Genomic DNA, 25430 nt, shown 5'->3' with positions numbered 1-25430 from the left:
GATGGTTTTATTTTGTGCATTTTGCAACATTATCCTGAGGAGGTAGCCTCAGTTTTCCTGGAACTACCAAAGGATCCACAGCAGGAAAGGGTCAGAGCCCCCCTGCCCGGGCCCTGTCCCTGGGGATGGTGCTGAGGGCTGAGGCGCTGATGTGACAAGCCAATGACTGTGCCTGCGTCTCCCTCTCTCCTCCCTCTCTCTCCACCCTGCTTAGTGGGTTGTCTCTGCTGGTCTGAAGATCCCTTGCTGACCCTCCGGTCCTTTCCTTCCAGTGTGGCCGCCTGGTTTCTTCTAGACTCAGGGGAATTTCCTCCAGACCTTAGGTCTGTAAGCAGAACTAAATTCCTAAGGTAGCTTCAAGGGTCAGGGAAGCCTGGAAAATTTGAGGATCCGTGGCTGATTCTGTTAGGGAAATGGTCATGTCATTAACCCCTAGTGTCCAAGGCGACCCCAAGACGAGGGAGGATAAAATACCAGACGAGATGAGAAGAAGGCAATGAGAAAGGCAGGCTGGGCGCTCCAAGGTGCTCCTGAGGGTGTGGTTGGCGAGGGGGCACGAGAGGAGCTGCCCCTCTGTCACCTGGAAGGGCACCTGGACCCTAGGCGACACCCTGGGCCCGAAGGCAGGGGCGCATCCAGCCACAGAACATGCTCTCTCTGTCCTTGGGAAGCCCAATCCTTCTCCACACCCTCTCTTTTTTCTCCGCCCTTCCCCATCTCTCTGTTCCTTCAGGGAATTCACTAAGGAGCGGGAGAAGGCCAAATCCAGGGGAACCTTCCAAAAGCTCCGGGAGAAGCAGCAGCTGGAAGAGGACCTTCGGGGCTACATGAGCTGGATCACGCAGGGCGAGGTCATGGACGTTGAGGACTTGAGAGAAGGTTCGGGCCCAAAGGCATAGTCAGCATGCCCTCCCCACCCCTGAGCGGCCCCTCGCGGTCGGCTCCCAGAGACGGCACTGCGTCACGTCGCCCTTCCGGCAGGTAGACTGTTGCCATTTTGCAGGTGAGAAAACTCAGGCCCTTAGAGGGTGAGTGACCCACCTTAAGCCTTACGGCTCGAAATGATGGCATCCGGGTGTGCCCGGAGCTCCTCTTGAAGTACAGAGTGCCATGCTGCCTGCCCACAGCTGCCCCTCCCCTGCAAGTGTGGGCTCTTCCTCGGGCGGCTCGGGAAAACCCAGAGCCATCCAGGCCCACTAGGGCCTGTGGTCACAGGTGCCTCCAGCCAATGGCCCCTTTCCCAGGTGTGCCCGGCCTAGGTGTGTCCAGCCCGGAGGGGCCCCAAAGACTGGCCCACCTTTTCTCTCTTGTTCCCAGGGAAGCTGTCTCTGGATGAAGGAGGCTCCGACACAGAGAGCCTGTATGAAATCGAGGGCTTGAACAAAATCATCCAGTTTGTGTAAGTATCTGCCCTTCGCCCCAGGGTCTTCCCAGACTCAGAACTCCCCGAGACATGGAGTCAGAACCCATGTGCTGTTCCCCATGTACTGTTAGAACCCACTTACTAGCTTTAGAGTCACATGCCCCATCCCTCAGCGCCATCAGAGGGCACTCAGCAGATCACCTGCTTATACAGCACACAGGGAAGGGGCTGGGAGCCTGCCAGGAGGCAAGGAGAGGATTTGGCTGCTGCCCTCTGATGAGAGGGGAGTCGGTGGGCTAATTAGTCCCGGAAACCTCTGCTCGGGAAGAGGGAAGGTGTGCGTTGCAAAGAGGTGGCATGGAGAGCTTTGCAGGCAGGAGGCTGGCCGGCCAGGGGTCTGGAGACAGGGGGACACTCCAGGCCCAAGTGCCTTTGTCTCAAGAGGAAGGTGTATTTGTTTGGTTGGCTGCTTCCTTTTACAAATCCATACATAACCGTGATTTTGAAAGCCCAGTGGTAGAGAAATACATCAAAGAAAAGATGAAGGTCCCACTGCCCTGCAAAGAGGTAACCATGGTAACAGATGGCTATCCCTCCAAGACCTTTGCTATGCTTTTATCTCTCTTACACACACACACACACACACACACACACACACACACACACGCCAGGTTTTTTGTTTTGCTTGCCTTTTTACATGACAGGGGTCTTTGCGTTAACTACTGTCCCAACAGAACCCAGAACAGTGCCCAACATAGACTACGTACTGCCAAATATTTGATAAATAAATGAATATGATACACATAGCATCTATGAACACTTTTAACTTAAGATCGTCTATTTAGGGCAGCTTCATACATACACACCCATCTTGGTGTTTTTAAGACTTTAATTTTTTTAAGGTTCACGGCAAACTGAGCAGAAGGCACAGAGTTGTCTCATATCCCCCCGCCACCACACGGGCCCAGCTCACTCATCACCAGCCCCCACCAGAATGGGACAGTTGGTACACCTGACGCACCTGGTTTACGCTAGGGCTCACTCTTGGTGCCGTGCCTTCATCCCGTGGACTTGGGCAAATATGAAATGACAGGGACCCATCCATCATTATAAAATCATACACGGTGTCTTCACTGCCCTAAAAGTCCTCTGTACTCTGACTACTCATCCTCCCCCCCCCCCCCCCGCCCCCCCCCCCCCCGCCACTAACCACTGATCTTTTTACTGTCTCCATAGCTCTGCCTTTTCCAGAACGTCACATAGTTAGAATCGTACAGTACGTAGGACTTTCAGACTGGCTTCTTTCACTTAGCGATGGGCAATTAAGTTTCCTCTGTGTCTTTGTGGCTTGATGGTCCACACACCTTCATTTGGTATGTCTTTGGATGTGAAGTATTTCACAGTATGAATATACCCTAAGATATTTAACCTTTGCAATTTTTGACCACACAAACGCGCCACAGGAACAGTTGTACCTAAGAATGAACATTTCTGCTGGGCCGATTCCTAGAAACGGAATTGCTGGGTCGAAGAGTATGTAGATTTGAAAACCTTGGTCGGCGTTACCAAATTGTTCTCCAAAGCGGTTGCCGTGGCTGTGACAGTGCCCTTTCCACACCCTCACCGACACCAGATATGATTCATCTGTTACAGAATTTGCTTTTATAATGAGCAAAGTGAGGCCTCCCAGTGTGCTCTAGCTGAAATTAACGTATGTGGAGCCCCTATAGGATACTGGGCACAGTGCCAACTAAGCATTGTACTCGCATAATCTCTAATCCCCTCTGAGGCTGGCATCGTCATTATTCTCCTTTGAAAAGAGGAAGAGCTTCGCTAGTAAGAGGCAAGATTTTAAATCAGTCTGCCTCTGCAGTTCTTGCCCTGAGCGTCTCCCGTGTGGCCAGAGAGTGGGCGATCGGGCTAAGTACGGCTGCGGTCTGGCCCAAAGCAACCGCAGGAAGGAGGGAACTTGGAGTCAAGCAGCTCTTTGACTCCGTCCTCTTCTTTCTCCTCTCCCAGCCGCCACTGGAGGCAGTGGAACCGCATCTTTCGCTGGAAGTGCCACGATGTGATCAAGTCCAGAGTCTTCTATTGGCTGGTGATCCTGGTCGTTGCCCTCAACACCCTGTCTATCGCCTCAGAGCACCACAACCAGCCTCTCTGGTTGACCCATTTGCAAGGTGAGACAGAACAGAGTGAAGCCAGGAAGGGGACAGATGTGGCCGATGGCCAAAGACAGCCGGTAGCACCTCAGGTTTTGCAGAAGATGTCAAGCAGATATTGACATTGTTTTCTGGAAATTACAGGCTGGTAGTATTTTTCCTCCTGGCATTACCGGGGGCAGTAACAGCAGCTCACTGGAAAGCCTCCAACGGCGCACCCAGGTGTCTGGTTAAATTATTACAATTTCAGACACCGAACATGAGGATTACTGGCAATCTGAAACTGCAAACATACGGGTTCGAATTCTACTCCCCAAACAGCAATCTTTCACCAACTATTTATTGCGTGCATACTACATACGTAAGGCACAGAGAAAGAACCCAGGATGCAGAGAGAATCAATATGCTGTTCTTGCCTTCCAGGAAACTTACTTGGCCAGAGGAGAAGACAGATGCTAATGAGTAATGCCAAGTCCATATAGGGAGGGCAACATTAGAAGCAACTGTAAGATAGCAAGAGAAGGATTACAGGGGAGGAGATGCTGGGGCATCTCCCACAGGATGTAGGGATCCTAAGCTAAGAGTGCAAGAATTAAAATCTGGGCGTCACTGGCAGGGATGGCAATAGAAGCTATGGCCTTAGAAGACATCACCAGGTCACCAGAGGATGGTATATACTAAATGTAGAGCTCAAGGTCAGCATTCAGTGATTAGGTAAAGAATTGCATCTGCAGAGGAGGCTTGGGAGAAGCAGGTGAAGTAGAAGAAATCCAGAAGGATATGGTGTCACAGAAGCTAAGGAAAGAGAATATTTGAAAAAAAAGCCAGGCTGGTCAACCGGGCCCCGGGCTTCCAGGAGCTCAGGAAAATTGCAGGTTAAACCACCCATTGGATTTGGTGACCTGAAAGTCATGCCCCTGAGAGAGTTTGTTGGTGGAGCGACCAGGTGGACCCAGTTAGGTATGAGTTAAAGGGTAAACGGGGCAGGGCAGGGTGTGAAGAGGTGAAGAGATCCAAGAAGATAACCTTTTGCTGTGTGTGGCCGTGATAGGGAGGAGAGAGCCAGAGCAGGAGCTGCTTGGGGGGGTGGGGAGGGGTGGAAATGGGAGAGACTTCTGTGTTTTTTAAAACGGTGATGGGAGAATCCACTTGAAAGGAGAAGTGAAGCACACGGGAGAGAAAAGAGATGGTTGACGGTGGGTTTCGCCAGGTGGGGGTCAGGGGGCAAAGCCTAGGTGGACGGGCCGGCTCTGGCAAGGTGGGGGCACCCCTCCTCCCGCAGGAGAAGGGATGTGTACGGTAAGCAGAGTGGGGCAGAGCCCCATTAACTTGAGTGAAATCAAAAGCAACAGGATTGGGTTTTGTGAAAACATGGACCGGTGGCGCTTCTCGGGCGTCTGCCTCGGCGTTCCTCCGATGGGCAAACATTCCCCGGGTTCTCCTGGGCTCGGGGGGGGGGGTGGGGGGGTGGGGAGCAGAACAGGGACGGTGCTTTGGAAGCGCGTGGGGGGGGGGGGCCCGGGTGGGGGGCGTGGCCAAGGCAAAGTCCCCGCGGCAGGGGGCGGGCAAGAGGGGCGCTGAGGCCCGGCCGCCCACCCCGCAGACGTTGCCAACCGCGTGCTGCTGGCCCTCTTCGCCGTCGAGATGCTGCTGAAGATGTGCGGGCTGGGCCTGCGCCAGTACTTCATGTCCATCTTCAACCGCTTCGACTGCTTCGTGGTGTGCAGCGGCGTCCTGGAGCTGCTGCTGGTGGAGTCAGGTGCCATGACGCCCCTGGGCATCTCCGTGCTGCGCTGCATCCGCCTCCTGCGGATCTTCAAGATCACCAAGTGAGCGCGGGGCTGGCGGGGGCGCCTCCGGGGGGACGGGGCGCGGGGGGGGGGGGGGGGAGGGGGAGCGCCGCTCGTCTCCACCGGTGACCGTCTGCCTTCAGGTACTGGACGTCGCTGAGCAACCTGGTGGCATCCCTGCTCAACTCCATCCGCTCCATCGCCTCCCTGCTGCTGCTGCTTTTCCTCTTCATCATCATCTTCGCCCTGCTGGGCATGCAGCTCTTCGGGGGCAGGTACGACTTCGAGGACACGGAGGTGCGGCGCAGCAACTTTGACAACTTCCCGCAGGCCCTCATCAGCGTCTTCCAGGTAGGCCGTGCCGCAGGTGCTGAATCCCACTTCTTGTCCTTGGGGATCGGCGTGGGCATCACCTCCTCCAGGAAGCCTTCTGCGATCTGCTGGTTTGAGTTCAAGGTCCCTCTGCGGGCCCCCTCACCCCCTGTCTTCTCTCTACTGTGAGCCTCCCTCACCCTCCCGAGGCTAGGAGCTGTGCCCAGCTTGTCCTATTTGCCTGTGTCCCCGGTGCCAAGCGGAGCGCTGGCCCATCGTAGGATCACTGATACCAAACGAATGGAGTCCCAGGGTCTGCTTTCTCTCTCACGCACTACCCACATCACTCCCCTGTGTCGGAGCCAGCACTCACGAGGAACATCACCTCGTTGGTACCGGTGGGGAGGTCGGCGTGTGGCAATCAGTTGCTCTTAAAGATGACGTCACCCTCTCTGTCTTCCATTCACCCGAGGGCTGGTCCGGTATCATGCCTTAGAAGACACTTGACATTTCACACTGTTTCGGGAGGCTGGAATGCCAGGAGGCATGGGTGGGTGTAGTACAGGTAGGCCTGGGCATTAGGGACAGAGCACGGGGATGTGGCGACCCCACGGCCAAACTCCTTGGGCCACTTTTGACCACTGGGAGAGAGGCCAGAAGAGCAGGGACCTTTCGTCCTGGCCGTGAATGAAGAGAGGAAAGGTTTAGGGGAACTGACAGAGTTGGAGGGGGCCTTTTGGGCAGTGTGGTCCCGACAGAAGACTCTCAAGTCCATCCGCGTCCCTCTACCCCAGTGCTCCCTGTCCCTCTAGGTCCTAACAGGTGAAGACTGGAATTCTGTGATGTACAACGGGATCATGGCCTACGGCGGGCCGTCCTACCCTGGGGTGCTCGTGTGCATTTATTTCATCATCCTTTTTGTCTGTGGCAATTGTATCCCCTTGGGAGCAGGGCACAGAAAAGAGCGGAGGGAGGGGGTTGGGATGGGCGGGGGCTTACAATGCGGGTCAAGGGTACCCACTTGCCAGGCACCGGGCCCTCTGGCTGGAGGGGAGCTCCCAGGCTCATGGAGGGGGCAGGGGGATGGGATGTAGCATATGGCAAGTGCAGGTCGAGCTGTAGGATAATTCCTTCCACCAGGAAAGGGGAAAGACCACAGAGGTGACTGGTTACAGGTGGAGGATTTCATCCCAGAGAGGCTGGTGAGCCTGGAACAAGGCAGGAGCAAGAACAGGTCTGGTGGAGGTGGAGGGGCCGTGACGTTGGTGGGCAGCCTCCTCCACAGGTTCGGAGGCAGGCAGGGAGGAACCAGGGAGCAGGCAGACCGAGAATGAGATGGGCAGTGGGGAGGGCGAGGTGGACGGGGCAGACAGAGCCGGCAGTGCCCGGGGTTCTGGTGCTGGCACCGTGGAATTTGATATTATGAGTAGCAGGGAGGGAGGGAACCAGTGGTCCTTGAGCTTATGTGCACTGAGCACACGACTCTCAGTTACAGTGCCTCACGGGTGCCCCACAAAGCCCCCCGAGAGAGCTGGGATCAGTCCTGGGCAGGAAATGGACGGTACTCAAGGCCCATCATGGGCACCCTCTGCAGTCAGGCTCCCCTGGGGATGCTTGTCCGTGCCCTTGGGCCCATGCCATCCCATGGGGTTACTGGCAAGAAGAACTCCAACACCCCACCAAGGAAGCAGGGTTGTCGTGCCAACCCACGGTCAGGGTGAGACTCCGGCCCCCCAGGTTTCCCTTTCATCCACAACCCAAGACTCCTTAGCCGGACACCCTCAGATATCCTGCTCAATGTCTTCCTGGCCATCGCTGTGGACAACCTGGCTGAGGCAGAGAGCCTGACTTCTGCCCAGAAGGCCAAAGCTGAGGAGAAAAAAACGCAGGAAGATGTCCAAGTGAGTGCTGCACCCTCAGAAGGGAGGGACCTGGCATGCCTGATGGTGACCTCCTAGCTCTGGGCCGGTGGCTCCTTGGAGCCCAATGAGCAGAGGCTGTGCCACAGTGACACCTGCCCCAGTGGGCAGGCTTCTGCAACCAGAGTGCATAGGGATGGCTGAAGTCCTATGAGGTGTCCCTGGGCGCAGAATTGGAGGCAGTTGGTCTCTAGACAGGCCTCAGGAAATGTGATGGCAGAGCCAGGCAGGTGGGACCAGGGAACCCTGGTGGAGAGTTCTAGAAATTCAACCAGTCCTGCCACGGAGTCCCTGCACTTCTTGAAGGGAGTCATTTCCCTTTGCTGCCCCCTGGCCTTGTTGTATGTGAAGTGGTGGTTGACTTCTCAGGTCTTTTACACCTTTCTCCATCTGCTGGTTGGAGAACCATACTTAATGGTTCTAGACAAAAGTCCTGCTTCCTCCAGTGCCCATGCCTTCGGGAATGGTATGCATATTCTGGGGAGAGGCAGGATAGGAAGAGAAAGAGAGCAATGTAATCCAGACACTTCCAAAGAGCTGAGCCCCGTCTTGAACCAAATCATGCTCCCACACTGTGAATTCTTTATGAACTAGGCACAAAACCATTTTTCACCCATTTACCCTTCAATGAACATTGAGCGTAGCTGACCAGCGAGCCGTATGTAGTCATGGCCCCAAGCTGAGCATCATGCCCTTTCATCACAGGGAAAGGGCTTGCCCAGGGCTATAGTCCCTCCCATTTGGCAGTCTACACTGCTCCATCCTCCACAGAGTCCCCTGAGTCCTTGGTGTGGGATCCCCTTGAGGATGCCATTAGACTAAGCAGATCCCTGAGAACTTTCTAGTTGGGCTTCCACTGTGGGATCTTTCTTTCTTTCTTTCTTTCTTTCTTTCTTTCTTTCTTTCTTTCTTTCTTTCTTTCTTTCTTTCTTCTTTCTTTTTAACTTAGGGGTCTTCCAGATAAGTCAGAGGAAGAGAAGTCAGTAATGGCCAAGAAGCTGGAACAGAAACCCAAGGGTGAAGGCATCCCTACCACCGCCAAGGTGAGCATCGTGTGGGGTATCTTCAGAGGCAGGATGGGGAGGGACTCTACAAGTCCTCTGGTTTCACCTCCATGACTTAGGGTGCTGGTGGGTGGGTAGGAATGTGGAAAGGAGCTATCTGCCTGGTTATCAGCCAGGTTAGGACATCTGTCTCCACTCTACTGGGGGGAGAGTAAATCCTACCCTCCCACAAGGAATCCTTTATACTGAGAGGCATAGATGCCCCACTCTGGGAACCAGACTTCCTCAGAGTCCCGGCTTCCCACCCCAGTCAAGGCGTCCCCCTCCTGACTTGACACCCCTGTTCCATTGAGAGACCCAGACTGGCTTCCCATCACTTCCTGCTTGTTCCAGCCTGGCTCTGCTCAAACTTTCTGGAAATGGTGGAAGCAGAGGTGCAAGGGTTGGAGAATTGGGCCCCAGGGAACGAAACAGGGGATGCCATGCACGGGCTCAGACAGTCTGAGGTCTTGGCAACTTGTGTGACCTTTCTAAGCTTGGCTTCTCATTCATAAAAAAGGAATGATCCTATATGACCTGTCCCCCAGGCTGTAGGGAGGACTGAGCCGGAGCCTACACTGACCCTCCAGTAAATGACCCTTCAGTAAGCAGAAACTGCAGCTTTTGCTTTTATCCTCATCTTTGTTGTGTTCCTTCCTACAGCTGAAAATTGATGAATTTTTTTGCTTTTATCCTCATCTTTGTTGTGTTCCTTCCTACAGCTGAAAATTGATGAATTTGAATCTAATGTCAATGAAGTGAAGGATCCCTACCCCTCAGCTGACTTCCCAGGTGAGGGTCCTGGGACTGCTCGAGGTGTATGCTGGTGTTGATTTCTCCCCGGGGACGATCCCTTGGGTGTCCCCTTCCTGGATCCTTCCATGAGGGGATTGCAAGACAGAGACCTCCCTTCTGACCTAGTCATGCAAATAAGCCGTCTGCCCCGCCTGCCTTGTGTCCAGTGCACACAATGGGAAAAATCCAAACATTCTATTTTCATTCAATTCAGCTAGTATTTATTGAGTGCCAGTCACATACTTTGGTACTGAGGACTCCCGTTTTCAAGTTTTCCGCTCTGGCCACACAGAGTAGACCATAGATGAGGACCTGTCTGTCTGTGGTGTCGGAGATGGGCAGGTTACTCCCCACCAAGCATCCAGCAGGGCTGGGGCTGGACTGGTACAGGAATAAACAGAACCATGGCTTGTGCTGTGGGGAGAATTGAAATGAAGGAGGCAAGCGTAGGGTGGGCAGGAGGGTAATGCACAGCCACAGACAAACTATAAACGTCTCACAAATGTAAGTAACCAGTGGCTGCTGCAGGCGGGAACACATAGGTTCACAGAGGCTGCCTGGCAGAGCCCTGGAGGCCAAAAGCTCTGAGGTCCTCTCTCAGCTCGCTCACAGGTCCTTGGAGCACTGAGTCACTGGTGCAGTTTCAGGAAATTGTGGAATCAGCTGATTAGCGTCTGTTTGCCCCAGTGACTCTGAGCTCCGGGGGGGGACTTTTTGTGCTCCAAATGGCACAGAGTAGGCACTCAATAAATAGAGTAAGTGAACACATGAAAGAATTTTGCAAAGTGATGTGTGGGGAGAATGGAGCTGATCAAGATAGGGCTAATCATATCTCTTCAAATGTCTGCCAGAAGTGAATAGTTGGGTTTTAAAATAATTCATCTTGAGCTGTTTCATCTAACAACCATCACCTAGCAGGTGGGAGTGGCTGGTGTGCAGGGGAGATGACTGACTCAGGAAATCAGAGGTTAAGGAAAGGGAACAGGGTTGGAAAGAAGGGGGGAGGGTAGACGGTAGAGGGGAGGTGGGGTGAGCATTTGGAAGAGAGTTCTTACCAAAGAGGTTGAATACATTTATTCTGCTTCTTTCCAAAGACGATTTGAAAAGGCTTAGGACAAAATGAAGTTAACAAAATGGGCATAGACAAAGGAAAAAAGAAAGCAAATATATTAGTTCTAAGAATTAACACTTTCTCATCATAAGAAGGGAGAAAGGGGGGTTTCCGGTGGAGCTGCGAGCCTGTGCAGGCTGCCACGATGGAGAGAGAAGAATCTAGTGGTTCTTTCTTGGCTTCCCCAAGGGGCTCTGCCAGGGGCCAGCAGGGGTAAGGATGAGGTGGCGATGGGGTGAGGGAAACAAGGGACTGGGAAAGACCTGCATATCGAGGGACACTCCAATTTTCAAAAAAAAAAAATTTTTAATGTTAATTTATTTTTGAGAGAGAGACAGAGACAGAGCATGAGCAGGGGAGGGGCAGGGAGCGAGGGAGACACAGAATCTGAAACAGGCTCCAGGCTCTGAGCTGTCAGCACAGAACCCAACAGAGGGACAGGCCATCTTTGGACAGTGCCCCCAGTCTGATCACTGGAACCTTGGCTCCCCCTGCTAAGCCCAGCTGAGGACCTCAGGTAGTCAGCTGTCTCATGAAGCCATGGGACCTAGCAAGTGAACCTAGAGGGCCTATGTCTTCCTCTTCGATCCCTCCCATCCCGGTATCTGCCTCGGAGCTGAGGACTGGCCGAGGCTCAAGGAATATTGACTTTTTTCCCATGCTGGCAGTTTCTGTCTGAAATGATCATTTTTAGAATTCTAATCCAGGAGAGGAGCTCAGAGCCTGTTTATTTCAACAAGCCTCCTTCCCCTGATCGATTTCACAAATTGGAGACCTGAAGCCCAGGAAGGACAGAAACGTAACTAGCATGCACAGCAAGTCAGGGGCAGAGCCTGGACCACAGCTCAGGTCTCATCAGAAGTAGAGACCACCCCCCCCCAACCCCCCAGTCTCCTAGCTGTGAGCACTTGGGATGGTGTGAGTCCAGCCCTGAGACAGCAGACGAGACAGCAAGGCTCCTTGACTTTGCTCCTGGCCCCACTTCTGGAAGGTTCTGGGACTGCCATTTTCCCCTGACGGTTCAAATCTGTTCCCTGAGGGGAAAGGGAAATATGAAGACAGGACTCTGCTGACATCCTCGTGCCCTGCCTTGGCCTGCTGCCACCTCACTTGCTGGTTGCTGGGGGTTCGTGGTTGGGTTCGGAGCACAGAGACCTGGGGGAGCCGTCAGGTTTGTAAAGACGCCCCCGATGTCTCTCTCTCCCTCCCCGACAGGAGATGATGAGGAAGATGAGCCCGAGATCCCAGTGAGCCCCCGACCACGCCCGCTGGCTGAGCTGCAGCTCAAAGAGAAGGCAGTGCCCATCCCAGAAGCCAGCTCCTTCTTCATTTTCAGCCCCACCAACAAGTGGGTGGTCTCTTGGCTGCTGTGCAGGGTGGTTGATGGGGCTCTCGAAGAGGGATGGCTTCTGCTCTAAAAAGGCCCCTTTTGCTGATTCTTTGGGCCTACAGTTACACTATGAGAAAATGACTCTCATACAGTCCCCCTAGGAGGGACTGTATATTTTAGTTCCCTTCTGAGGGCAATTTTAGCCAGGACGAGGGGATGAGAACCGGGTGAGGCTGTATTTCTTCCTGGCTTCACACTTTTATACCTTTAAAATCTACATCGCCTGTAGTCTTCAGGGAGTTTCATCTGTCTGCTTCGTGGATGGAGATCGCCGGGTCCATTCTTTTTGGGGGAAACCAGAGGGTGCTGGAGGAGTACTGGGGGAGGGGATGGGTGGTGGGAGAGGGGGCTAGGGCCGCGCTGAGAGAATGAGGGGCAGGGCCCCCGCACGTCCAGCCAGAGGACAGTTGAGGTGCGGGCTAGCCTTCTCCGCCGAGCCGGGAGGGAGGGTTCCACCGTCTGTGTGTGGGACCGAGGCTGGCGAGGCCCGAGTGCCCAGGGGCTCACAGCTCCCCTGGCCCCCTGGCCATCTTCCCCCAGGATCCGTGTCTTGTGTCATCGCATTGTCAACGCTACCTGGTTCACCAACTTCATCCTTCTTTTCATCCTGCTCAGCAGTGCCGCACTGGCCGCGGAGGACCCCATCCGCGCCGAGTCCGTGAGGAATCAGGTGATGGCAGGCCTGTGCCTTCTGCCAGCTCAGCACCCCTCCCTACCCCAGGCCTCAGCCACCCGGACACCTCACTCTGGGGCTCAGAGCTCAGCTGTAGGCTCCGTGTGGCCATCGGCATCAGAGTTTCTTAGAGTTTAAATCCCTGGAGGGGTAAGACTGCCCGGTCCGGTCCTGAACTGTCTCGCGTGTGACGTGACAGGCTCTGTTGCCTAGTTTTAATGATGATAGTGATGGTGGTGACAACGATGATGTCATTGTTCGGTTCTTCCTCTCACCGACTTCTCTCTCCCCTGCCCTGTCACCAGATCCTTGGGTATTTCGACATTGCGTTCACCTCTGTCTTCACTGTGGAGATTGTCCTCAAGGTGAGTGAAGGCTTGTGGACAGCCTGGGTGAGTAGTGTCTCCAGGCCAGGATAGCAGACCTCACGTGGCTCCAACTTACACACCCGGCACTCGCTCACAGGCTGGGTGGCAGGGATGAGGGAAAAAGCAAGAAGAAAGTGGAGAACACCAGGGAGGGACTCGCGGGACCCAGGAGCAGATGGGGTTTCTGCTCGTAAGCTGGGGCAAGGAGGTGAGCAGGTGCATGGGTGGGGACATGAAGTACAACCAACCTGCAGCTGAGCACCTCAGCACAGCTCAGTGAGCACGTCCGCGTCTATAAAGCCTCGGGCATTCCTCCTCCATAGTGAAGGCACAGTTAGCCTAGACCCAGGGAGCCGTGATTTTGTTCTGAGATCTTGTTACTGATGACTAAAGGCATCTCCAGGAATCCCCAGAGAAGTGACCTTTGCCCCAGATGGGTTTCTGGCAGCTCTGTCCCATCGTAGCTCCCCCTTCCTTACCCATAGCACATCACTGCTCTCTCATCCTCGAGGCAGGTACACTGGGTTCACACCATCACCATGGAGGGTCTCAGAGGCAGAGGGAGGGCCCATCTGGGGCCCAGTAGCCCCATCCTCACCTTCATGAATGAAGAAGGGAAAGGCGAGCTTTGCAGAAGGAATAGCCCAGAGCAGGCTGCAACCTGAAATCAGGACAGTTCTTTATTTCAAGGCCTTTGACTACTAAAGCAGTTGAGCAGAGGGATGGTGGCTTCCCTGAGGTCCAAGAGGGCTTCCTGGAGGTGGTGGCATTAGAGGTGGCCAGGACTTCATTAGGGAGGGATAGCAGGGGCAGTCCAGGAGGACAGAAAATGGCAAACGCATTATGAGAAGGTGGTTCAGACGTGCTCAGAGAGGAGAAAGTGGTCCTTTTGGGCTGGGGTATAGCACAGAAAACAGAGCCTGGGAAGGCGAGTTGAGAAGAAATCACCTTGAATGCCAGGAAAGGCTTCAGGCTCATCAGACTTCGAGGGCATAGCGTGTTTGCACAAAGGGCCTGGGAGATCATCACAGAGTACACGGAAGAAGCTGAAGGAACAGCGAGAAGGTGGGACAATGGGGAAAGGAGAGGGGTCCGGGCCTGGTGAAGGTCTTCCAGTCTCAAGGGGCTGTTCAGCCTCACTCAGCAATCCTCAGGGCAGAGGTTACTTCTGAAGAAGCTTCCCAGAGAGGAGGAAGAGGAATTTTATCATGTTCCACAGGGGAGAGAAGGGCCAGGGCTTCCCCACTCTGTGGCCCCGTGGGGAAGGAGACTGGGGCGCCCTATGGCATCTGACCAAAGAGACAAGCTCAGAGAGCAAAGTCTGGTGGAGCTGCCCATGAGAAGTCCTCATGTTTCCAGAACTGGGAGCAGAGAATGGGAGAAAAAGCACTTAGGACACAGCAAGGAGTGGAGTGAAGGGTAGAGACCTCCTGGCAGCCATCTGCCTCTGCAGACTGAGGCAGATCTTCCCTCGGGAAGCCCTTCTTTGTGGGGACACGCCCGTCCCCAAGCTCCCCACCGCCCCCACCCACCCAGGATGCTGGCTTTCCCCACAGATGACGACCTACGGTGCCTTCCTGCACAAGGGCTCCTTCTGCCGCAACTACTTCAACATCCTGGACCTGCTGGTGGTGGCCGTGTCCCTCATCTCCATGGGACTCGAGTGAGCAGTGGCAGGGGCCAGCCCCGGGCGAGGACCCCTCCTCAGAGCAGAGTCCCACCCACTGTCCGTTGGTGGGCACCAAGCCGCAAGGAGAGGGATTCTCAGGGCCATTGATGGGGGTCCAGGGTCCCCTAGGGTGTCACCAACTGGACTGAAGTGACAGTGCTTAGCAGGAGGGGCTGCAGTCCCTACCTCTGGGTCGCCCCCAGTCTGATGAGAGAAACAGAGCCTGTAGCCACCCATGGAGTAATCCCTTACTGTGCTGCACCACCGGGCAGGAGGCGGCTTTATCCGGGGGTGGGGTCCTCGCGCAGCCTAAGGGAAGGGTGGGGAACGAGGGGAGTGTGTTCAGACAGAAAGATGGCAGATGTGGAGGACTAGAGGCCAGGGGCAGGTGGAGGGCTGGAGCAGGCTGCCCTCACCCCCTACCCCCCGCCGCCTCCCCCAGGTCCAGCGCCATCTCCGTGGTGAAAATCCTGAGGGTGCTGAGGGTGCTCCGGCCCCTGCGGGCCATCAACAGAGCCAAGGGGCTGAAGGTGAGAGGGCCTGGGTGGGACCCCAGGAGCAGGAAAAGAGAGGCTGCAAGGGCCTGATCCTGGAAACCTCCGCCCAGCCGTTGCTGGGGCGCGTGTTGCACCCCTTTTGCCAAACGGGGGTAGGGGTGAGGCTGGGCGGCCATGCTTCCCCACGAAGCTCCCTCTGCCCCCACCTAGCTGGGAGGCAGCAGGGGATAGCAAGGGCGGGATGTTGCCGACCTGGTGTCCCTCCCCAGCACGTGGTGCAGTGTGTGTTTGTGGCCATCCGCACAATCGGGAACATCGTCCTCGTCACCACCCTCCTGCAGTTCATGTTTGCCTGCATCGGCGTCCAGCTTTTCAAGGTGAGCCCCACCTACCCGGGCAGCTTTGCCCCCCCCTTCCGCAGCTCAGGTGCCAGCTCTGAGGCCAAGGCAAGAGCCAGTCCGTTCCCCACCCTCTAAGCAAAGGGAGCCCCAGACTGTGAAAGCAGATGTCCTCCAGTGCACAGAGTTGTGAGGCTAAGCTACCTGGAGTCTGGATGAGGTTTCCTAGGCGATGCCCCTTCGTGGCCCCGGTGGCTCTGCTGGCCACCATGACCATTGCACCTGCTGTCTTCCTGGCTCTCCGTGGCTTCTCCTTGAGGACCAAGCCCCCTCCCCTACCTGCCGGACCCTGTCAGCACCCCTCCCCGTTATCAACCTCCCCCACCCCTCCCATCCTGCCAGGCCTGTCTAAAACATGCCCCCCAGCTCTAGCCCCCATCCACTCCACCTTCTTCCGTCAGCTGGACTTCAGCACCCCATGCTTCTGGCCGGTGTGGCTGGCATCATTCATATCTACCAGGAGCTTCTGAGGGAGGGAGGCCATCATTCTACCCTGGGAGCCGGTTCGTTCTGTCCTCACTTTCCTGGGAGGACACAGCTATGCAGTCCCTCTCTAGGAATCAGCCCCGCAAGGCTCCCCTTCCACCGAGCTGGTTTCTGGATGCCTCTGCCTTTCATACCATCTGCAGGACACAGAAATTGGTATCCGAGTACTCCAACACCCTGACATTTCCTTTCATGACCCAAACCGCTCCTGTCCCCGGAAGCATGAAAACCATGATGACGTAACTTCAGTCAGACTTGGGCAATGACATCATCGTACCGTCATTCATTCATTCGGACAGCATTTGTGGAGCATTTTTCTCTGGGCCGGCGTCTCGGTTAAGGCCGAGAGGGGGTCATGAAGCAAACCCCACAGGTCCCTCCCCTGTGGGCAGGGAGCAGGTTTGGGGGGAGAGCAGTCAAGGTGGGGTTCCCTGATGACCTTAAGGGAGATGGGTCCTGTTGGTTACTGTCCTGGAGGGGTGGAGGCATCCCCTTGGAAACCGCATCCAGACTGAGACAGCTTAGCCTTCAAACCTCAGTTACCATGATTGGCATGTGACCTTCCCCTCCTAGTTCCAGCAGAGGGCTGCCCCTCCCCTCGAGCCCTGCCCCCTCCTCTACCGGGGGCGCTGGGTGTATGTCTCCTCCTCCCTGACCCTGGCACCCAGCCTGGGCCTGGCATATAGGCGGCCCACAAGACACGTTCCCTGGAGGAACGAAATGAGCGGCCCCCCTCCTCTGGCTCCTGTGTGCCTTCCAGGCAAGAGCAGCTGTTCCTCAACCCCCCGACCCCTGCCCCGACCCCTGTGCTGTAGTCTCTCATCAAAAGACCCCCAGCTCCTGCCCGCTCAGATAATGCCCAGACATCAGTTACAAGTGGCATCTTACCCCACGTTTTACCCTGTGGAAACTCGCGTACATTCCACATCACATCAAGAGTTTGCTCCTATATTAAATTGGGTGTTTTGTTTCAAGTGCCCAGAAACCTGCCCAGTGACAGCTGTGTCCTCTCCCTGCTTCTCCCCCAATGTCACCTGCCTCCCCTCACCCCTCTGCTCTGGCAACCGTAAAGGGGGGTGTGGCTGGAACAGCAAAACCCTGCAGCGGGCAGGGCCTCTGAGCCGTCAGCCAGTCCCGTATCCTTGGCTGAGGCAGCTCTTTCTCTGGGCCTCTGAGGGGACTCGACCAGATGCCGTGAACTTCAGGCTTCATGTAGCTCCATTCGGGCCTGGTGATCACTCCTTTTCTTCACACAGGACTCTTCTGTGGGTGCCCAGTCTGTGATGTAGACAAAAAGGGAAACTGCTCTGACTGTAATCAGCACAGGGGGGCACAGTGCCCGCCTCTTCAGGCCTCCGAGTGGGGGTGCAGGACCCCCCGTTCCACTTTGAGATGATTTGCGCCCTCAAGACCCGGTTGGGCTCCATCCCTGCAGCTCTTACTGTGCCCTGTGTGCCCTGTGGCCGCCCCACTGGCTGGAGAAGGAAGGGGGGGCAGCCCTTCTTGGTCTGTCATGGGGAGACCTCAAGAGGGCTTCCCGTAGCAATGGGAGGCAGGGGGCTCCCTGAGGGAGGGGCAGGGCCGAGCTGTATCCATATTTCCTTCCCTCGGCCCAGCCGGTTCAGGAACTGGCTTGTCAGCCGCGACAGCCTCGGGCCTGGTAGGGAAGCCGCAGGGCAGCTGAGGGAAGGGATGATGGTGAAGGAGGAAGACAGTGCTGGGGCCCTCTTTCCACATGCCCTGCCCACCTATTCACTTCCGTAGCCCAGTTTCAATCTTGTTTCCATGACAATGTGTGTCCCTCCCTCCCTCCCTCTTCTTGACACAGGGGGAAGTTCTTCAGCTGCAATGACTTATCCAAGATGACAGAGAAGGAGTGCAGGTGGGCTGAACTTTGCTGGCTGAGGGCACGAGGTGGGGACAGCCACTGCGTGGGGACCTTGTGCGAGGGGGACCTGGGGAACCTGAGCCCCTAGGCCCAGGAAGCGTGTTCTAAAGGGTCCTTCCTTGGGAAACTGTGGTGAGGGAGTGCCCAGTAGTGTCCCCTCTGGTCCCCAGTCTACAGGGGATCAGAGGATGTGGGTGGGGAGGGGGCAGCCCAGCCATGCACGGTGGAGTGACTGAGCCTCCCCACCCCAGGGGCTATTACTTTGTGTACAAGGATGGGGACCCCACCCAGATGGAGCTGCGCCCCCGCCAGTGGATACACAGCGACTTCCATTTCGACAACGTGCTCTCAGCCATGATGTCACTCTTCACGGTCTCCACCTTTGAGGGATGGCCTCAGTGAGTGAGGGCTGGGGCCTGGGTCCAATGCGGGCATGGTGGGGGCAGTGCCAGGGAGCCATCTTGCCCTTCTGCAGCCCTCACCACTCCGTGCCAGGCCCGCGGTAAGCGCTCAACAAGCCCACCAGCTGGGAGGGTGTGTGGGGACCAGTGTTGTTGACCGGCCACCCTAAGACATCCTGACCTGGGCACTCTGACAGAATGTCCCAGTCCCCCAACAGGTGTAGGCCTCTGTGCCCATGTGGGGAGCCCTACTGATTGATACGGGTAGATGGGGCAATCCCACAGAAGGCAGGCCCTTTCAGGACCTGTCCCAGTCTTTTCTGGCATGGTCCTACTTCCCTTCTGGTGCTCGATTGTTCAGAAAGCTCCCTCGGGTCCCTGTGGCCAGTGAGAGAAAGCCTGTCCTTCCTGGCCTGGCTCTCTGCCTCATCACCCCTGTCCAACCAGTCTATTCTCTGTCCACCCCAAGGCTGCTTTACCAGGCCATAGACTCATTACAAGGAAGACACAGGCCCCGTCTACAACAACCGAGTGGAGATGGCCATCTTCTTCATCATCTACATCATCCTCATTGCCTCTTCATGATGAACATCTTTGTGGGCTTCGTTATGTCACCTTCCAGGAGCAGGGGGAGACTGAGTACAAGAACTGTTGAACTGGACAAGAACCAGGTGCTGGGCTGAGGTGGAGAGCGGACTCAGCAGGCCTCCTGCCAGCTGAGCCCTAGGCTCTGACAGTGAAGAGTCCTGGGCCTGGGGTTGACCCCAGAACCTCCATTCGTGCCCAGACCCAGCCTGCATACACTCTACCCCATTCCCAACCCATCCCCAACATGAAGCAATACAAGTTGGTGCTGTGGGAGTCTTCTCGTGGAACCCTCGTGATGCCCAGAGAAGGCTAGTCCTTCAGAGCCCCTGGGTGGGGCTTAGAGCCTGTTAGAATGGGCCGGGATAACTCAAGGGGAGCCCACAGGCCCACTGGGACTCGTCCCCTAAACAGTCCCGCAGAGCCCGTCAGCCACGAGTTCCTGGCCACAGCTGCTCCTGGGCTGACCAGAATGCAGGGTTCCCTCCAGCCCATGCATGTGAGTGTGAGAGCAAGGGAGGGGCCGTCAGTGCTGACTGCCCTGTGGTGTTGTGTCTCAGCGCCAGTGTGTGCAATATGCCCTGAAGGCCCGCCCGCTGAGGTGCTACATCCCCAAAAACCCATACCAGTACCAGGTGTGGATGTCGTCACCTCCTCCTACTTTGAGTACCTGATGTTTGCCCTCATCATGCTCAACACCATCTGCCTGGGCATGCAGGTAAGGGCGCCCCCAGGAGATAAGGGCGGATGGACTGGGGCCAGGGGCAGGGCAGGTGGGCAGGGCAAGGCTCCCGTCTCCTTCCCCCAATATACTTTTCCTGGCACCTCCTATGTGCCAGGCACTGTGTGGTGAGGTACTGCGGGGAGAGAGAAGTTCCCTGGGCCCAGGCCTGGTTGCCAGGCACCCAGTAGTTATTTAAGAAGGCATTCAGACATACAAATAGCTGCACAAATCTGCAAACAGGAGATAGCTGTGCAGAAGCACACGGCAGCGTGGGAAGTAGGAAGTGCCTTCTCAGTTTATCTTCGGCTGTTGCAAATCTGCATGATTGAGTTGGCTGGAATCTTGGCTGCAGTCTCAAGAAAAATGGCTTTGATATTCACAGAACAGGTGTCTCTTAGGAGTTGGGCATACTTTATAGACAATATCACAATCAGCAGCATCGTTAGCAAACCTTAATTAAGCATCAGATCCCTTAAGCCCCGTATAAATAGAATTGCACAGCTAGGCTTCCTGGCCCTAGGCAGACACATCCAACAACAGGACTCTGCATTGCCAGGTGATGAGGACATGGAAAGTGAATCACTGGGCCAGCAGGGCCAGGTCATACAGAGGATCGTGAGCAATGGCTTAAGTTTGGGCTGAGCTGGGCAGCAGAATTAGGCAGTCCGGCTAAGACAGGGTGGGGTGGGGGCAGCCCCCAGATCCTTCTGAACTACCTGGGGGGGGTTTATGGAAGAAGCGGGAGTTCATCGACTTTCCAGAAAGACCACGAGGCTCCTGGCAGGTTATATAAGGAAACAGAATTAAGGAGCATCACAGTGCTGGGTCAAGGGGGCTAAGGTTATTGCTCTGACTGCTTCACCATCCGGGGGACAGTGTGCACGAGTGTCAGCCTGGTGAGCTCGGTGGCCCACCTGTACACCTGTAGCTGGTGATAATGCCAGCTCTGGAATCAGCATTCTTCTCTCCTAGTTCTGTGCCCAGATGACTAGATGGAACCTGTCACAGAGTCCTGCTGAGGGGCCTCCCCTCCTGGTCATCCCATAACAGATCTGGAAATAAGCTCTGACCTTGCAGTCCCACGTGTAGACCAGCCTGCTCAGCAGGACCTCTCCTCCTCCTCTTGCTGTCTCTTTGGGGAGAGGGGGATCCATTAGACTTGGTGGGGATTGCCAAAACAGGCACCTACCTGGTTTTTGGAGATTTCAAAAAAGTGGGCAGGAAGCCCGAGGAAGAGGTTTGGGAGCTGCCTGGGAAGAGAATGGGGCTCTGGGATGCAACCTGCGGGGTAGGGCCACTGGGCCCTTCCAGCCCCCTCTCCTGTGCCTCTCCACAGCACTACAACCAGTCAGAGGAGATGAACCACATCTCAGACATCCTCAACGTGGCCTTCACCATCATCTTCACCCTGGAGATGGTCCTCAAGCTCATGGCGTTCAAGGCCAGGGTGAGTGCTGGGGCACAGGCCAAGATGAGCAGATGGCACCTGACAGGACAGGTCACTTCTCGTGCGCCCCCCACCCCAGTGTCATTCTACTGAAAGCCCCTTCATCCAGCACTTCTGGTCCCGCCCTGCTCACCCCTTTGCTTACCTCCACCTTTAGACACAAGGCATAAGGCATGCAAGATATTCAGGCTGCCGGAACTGGCTGATGACCGAACAGATGTTGGCTGCCTCTTCCCCAAGCCCTTTGTTGAACCTGCCTTATGTTCCCTGCCTGCCCTTAGGCTTCTGAAGGGGGGGTATCTCGCTGTGTCTTTGGTTCCCCAGCCCCACTCCCACCTGGCCAAGCCCAGCCACGCCCAGCCACACTCTGAAAGGTCTGCACTAGCAAGCTCCAGACAGGGCTTCAAAGCTGGGGAGGATGAAGGAGTTCCCCATCCGGATCAGGATCCCAGATCCTGATTCTCAACCATGCTGTCCCTCCTCTCTGACCACCTTATGCTCTGGAGGAAGGGAACTACAGAGCCCAAGGGAGAGGGGTACTGGAGTGGGTGGGCACGCAGGAGCACTAGTGGAAAGTGGGGCCACGTGCACCCCACCTTGGCCTGGCTTGGCCATTCTGCATTACCTTGGACGGGGACCGTCACCTTCTGCTGGCCACCAAAACTCCTTCCCCCTAGAGCTCACCCCCTGGTTCTCCCATTGCTGTCCTTCCCAGGGCTATTTTGGAGACCCCTGGAATGTGTTTGACTTCTTGATTGTCATCGGCAGCATCATCGATGTCATTCTCAGTGAAATCGACGTGAGTATCAGGCAAACAGAGCCATCCCCGGGGTGGGGCGCAAACACTTGTGCAGTCCATAGACATTTGTGGGGTACCTGCTGTGTGTGCAGCATGGCGCCCCGGGGGTCTACAGAGATGGAAATGACAGGAGTCACAGCCTACAGAGCAGACAGATAACTCAGATTCTAGGCAGCCATCGTGAACACACCAGGCTGTCCAAGGCAAGAGCTGTTATGAAAGGGAAAAGGTCTCCTCTGGGTGGAGTGGTCAGGGAAGGCTTCGCGGAGATGGTACAAGCTGAAAGTGGGTCCTGAAGGAAAGCGAGCTGGTGACCGGAGGTGGAGAGAAGAGCAAACACCACAGGCAGAGCTGCTGTAGGGAGGCACAGAGTAGGAAATGAATGATAGAAGATTCCGGGCACACCCAGAGGTCCGGTTTAGCAGAAGCACATGACTGTGCAGAAGAGGGATGAGGCGGGGGGGGGGGGAGCGGGTAGGGATGGCTGGAGAGGTAAGCAGTGGCGAGGGGGCCTTGAACTTTATGTAGCAGACAATGGGAAGTTACCAGAGGGTTTGGAACAAAGCAGTAGAAGGACTAAAGCTGTTCTGGAGGAAGCTATTTATTTAGTCTGCAAATACGTATCGAGTACCTCCTACCCATGCTAGAGATAGAGCAATAAACAAGAACACGGAGGCCAACAGACGATAAAAATTCTCTAACATGGCAGGTATGCTCAGTGTGTGTTATAAAGAAAAATAAACCAGGGTAAAAACTTACTGGAAGGGAATGAAGGGTTGGTGCCAAGATGGTATCTGAGTGACAACCTGAACAAAGCAAGGGGGTAAACCCATGCAGGTATTGGCACAGAGGGTTGTAGGGAGAGAAACAAGTGAGTGCAAAGGCCCTGAGGTTGAGGAATAGGAGGAGGCCCTTGTAGCGGGAGTAGAGAATGGTAGAAATGAGGTCAGAGACAGAGGGCAGGTGCCAGATCACTTAGGCTTTTCTGTTGAAGGCCATGGTTATGATCCTGGGTTTTATTCTAAGAGAGATGAGAGCCCTTTGGAGGGCTTAAACCTGGTCTGACTTTAGTTCTAAAGGATCCCTCTGGCTGCTGTGTTGACAGAAAGCTGTGGGGGACACAGGGCCGGCCCAGGGAGAGCCGCCAGGAGGGTGTTGTGATAACCAGGTGAGAGGTGATGGTGGCTAGGGGGCTAGCTGTGGATGTGGTGAGAACTGGACACATCCTACTTATTTGGGAGTTTGAGCTGACAGAATTTGCAGCTGGCCTTGATTTAGAGTGAGAGAGAGAGAGAGAAACAAATCGAGGGTGACTACCAGGATTTTTGTCCAAGCAATTGAGCTTCCATTTACTGAGATGCGGAAACTGCTGCAAAGCAGGTGTGGGGCAGAAGCCAAAATTTCTGTTTTAGACACGATAATTTAGGATGCTTACGAGGCATCCGGATGGAGATACCCAGTAGGCTGGGATTTATGAGTCTGGAGCTCAGAGGCTAGGGCGGGTCGGAGGTATAAATTTGAAGATGGTATTTAAAGTTGTGGGGATGGACGAGATCTGTGGAGAAGGGAGAAGGTATTTAGAGAGAAGGGATCCGGAGGCTGAGCCCTGGAATGCTCCCGTATTTAGTGATTGGAGAGACGAGGAGGAACCAGCAAACAGACTAAGAAAGAATTGGCCTCTGAGGCAAGGGAACCAAAAGAGAGTGATGTCCTGAGATCAAGGAGAACAGAAAAGTCAAGGAAGATAAGAGCTGAGCATTGACTTGAATTTTGGCAACGGGGACCTTGGCAGGAGCAGTTTCACTAGAATTATGGGGAAGAATGCCTGGTTGCCGTGGGCTGGGAAGGGAGAGCAAAGAATGGAACAATTCCTTTGAGGTGTTTTGCTACAGAGAGAAATAGGAGTTCGAGAAAAATGTGAAGCCAAGGAGAGTTTCCTTGAAAATGGGAGAAGGGGCATCTGGGTGGCTCAGTCTGATGGGCCTCTGACTCTTGATTTTGGCTCAGGTCACGATCTCATAGTTCATGGGGTTGAGCCCTGCATTGGGCTCTGCGCTGACGACCTGGAGCCTGCTTGGGATTCTCTCTCACCCTCTGTCTCTCTGCCTCTCTCCTGCTCTCTCTCAAAATAAATAAGCTGGAAGAAAACCGAAACAAAAACAAGAAAAATGGGAGCATATCCTCAGGCTTTGCAAATATCTGGTAGTAAGGAGGTAACTACTGCAGCAGAGTCTTTGAATAAATGAAAGGGCTTAAGACCCGGTGTCCCAGGGGAGAAGCTGGATTTCAGAAAGCTGTAATTCGTCCATAGTAGAAAGAGGGTGTGCAAAGCAAACGGGCATAAAGCAATGAGAGTCAGGGCTCGGATGGCAGGAGAGGAACAGAAAAGCTCAGAGGCAGCAGGATTTGGTGAATGTGACCCTGTGGCCATGGGGAGGAAGGAACCCAAGGTGGCTCAGCACCTCCTGAAGAGAAGGACTTGGGGTGATGCACTCACCGTGATTCTGTTCTGGTGCTGTGGGTTTGGATGCTGGGTACACAAGTGGAAATGGGTAGCAAGTCATTGGAAATGCAGGAAAGGAGCCAAGTGTCACTCTGCATCTGGCACATGGTGACAGCTCCATCAACATGGGCTGGTCCCAGATGCATGGAGGTGATGGTTCAAGCCTCGGGTGGGATGAGCCAGCTGCGAAGGAGTTGAGATCCTGCAGAATTGAAGCCAGCAAGGCCATAGGGCTTGTGCTTGGAAGCCATCCATGAGCAGGGTGACAGATTGGCACACTGTGGGGCTGAAACCGGTTAAAAGGATGCAGCAGTGACCAGAAAGTGATAAGAAGAAAAAAACCCCAAAAAACATCAAGCAGCTGTGAGCACAGGAAACAGTTTCTGCCAGGAGGTTAGGTGAGGTAGTTACTGGAAAGTGGACGTTGATTAATACAGGGAAAGGGAGACCACAGACGGAGTGAGTGCAGAGGAGAAATTCACAACATGTGAGAGAAGAGATTGTTGAGGAAGCGATTAGAGTTTCGGAGGCGACGGCAAAGGACACAAGTCAGAAGACTGGAAGAGGAAGAGTGTAAGCAGAGGTGGCAAGAATCACGAAGGGTGCGAGGGAGCAGGGGGATGGGGCGGAGGGAAGAGGGCATTCATCCTGGGCAGTCACAGGTGTGTCCGAGGCAGCAGGCAGAATCCTCCGCTGGAAGTGAGGACAGGACGGCGGGTGTGAGTGCAGGAACTGACCCTTGAGGAATAGCCAATGTGATGAGTCCATCTGCAGGAAGAACGACGGGGTCTCGGGTGGGCCTAGTGAGCTCAGTTTCACCCTGGAGTAATGCTCGAGGAAAGGGACCGGACCCCTGATGTGGTCTTGAGGGCTGGCACATTGGGTAGAGCGTCTCAGCGCAAGCAAGGGCGCTATAGAAATGGCAGGACAAACGTCCAGGCTGAGTGGGGAGGCAGATGGCTGAGGGTCACTGCAGGGTGAAAGAGGGGAGCAGGGGACAGGGAAGAGGAGCTCCAGGAATCAGAGACAGAACTCAAAAGACGGCTTCCCTCTGGGCACAGTGCCTGCGGAGGAGTATCCTAGGAAGGATGTGGAGAACACTCGGCC

General features: G+C 55.1%; 1 protein-coding gene across 1 annotated transcript in view; it reads left to right on the top strand.

The window, feature by feature from the left end:
- CACNA1S (calcium voltage-gated channel subunit alpha1 S) overlaps nt 1–25430 on the top strand; it is a 63866-nt gene that overhangs the window by 23994 nt on the left and 14442 nt on the right. Inside the window, 27 exon segments of the mRNA XM_030302563.1 lie at nt 734–879; nt 1318–1399; nt 3383–3543; nt 5129–5354; nt 5459–5666; nt 6440–6560; nt 7413–7504; nt 7506–7528; nt 8496–8589; nt 9312–9381; nt 11711–11843; nt 12426–12555; nt 12864–12923; nt 14483–14589; nt 15038–15125; nt 15362–15469; nt 17806–17858; nt 18116–18262; nt 18735–18759; nt 18761–18839; nt 18842–18871; nt 18874–18917; nt 18919–18936; nt 19411–19489; nt 19492–19568; nt 20911–21021; nt 21737–21820. Coding sequence (XP_030158423.1) covers nt 734–879; nt 1318–1399; nt 3383–3543; nt 5129–5354; nt 5459–5666; nt 6440–6560; nt 7413–7504; nt 7506–7528; nt 8496–8589; nt 9312–9381; nt 11711–11843; nt 12426–12555; nt 12864–12923; nt 14483–14589; nt 15038–15125; nt 15362–15469; nt 17806–17858; nt 18116–18262; nt 18735–18759; nt 18761–18839; nt 18842–18871; nt 18874–18917; nt 18919–18936; nt 19411–19489; nt 19492–19568; nt 20911–21021; nt 21737–21820 — 2596 coding nt within the window.

Source organism: Lynx canadensis, chromosome F1 (genome assembly GCF_007474595.2).
Source record: "Lynx canadensis isolate LIC74 chromosome F1, mLynCan4.pri.v2, whole genome shotgun sequence".
Classification (NCBI taxonomy): Eukaryota; Metazoa; Chordata; class Mammalia; order Carnivora; family Felidae; genus Lynx; species Lynx canadensis.
This window is presented reverse-complemented; position numbering and strand designations above follow the sequence as displayed.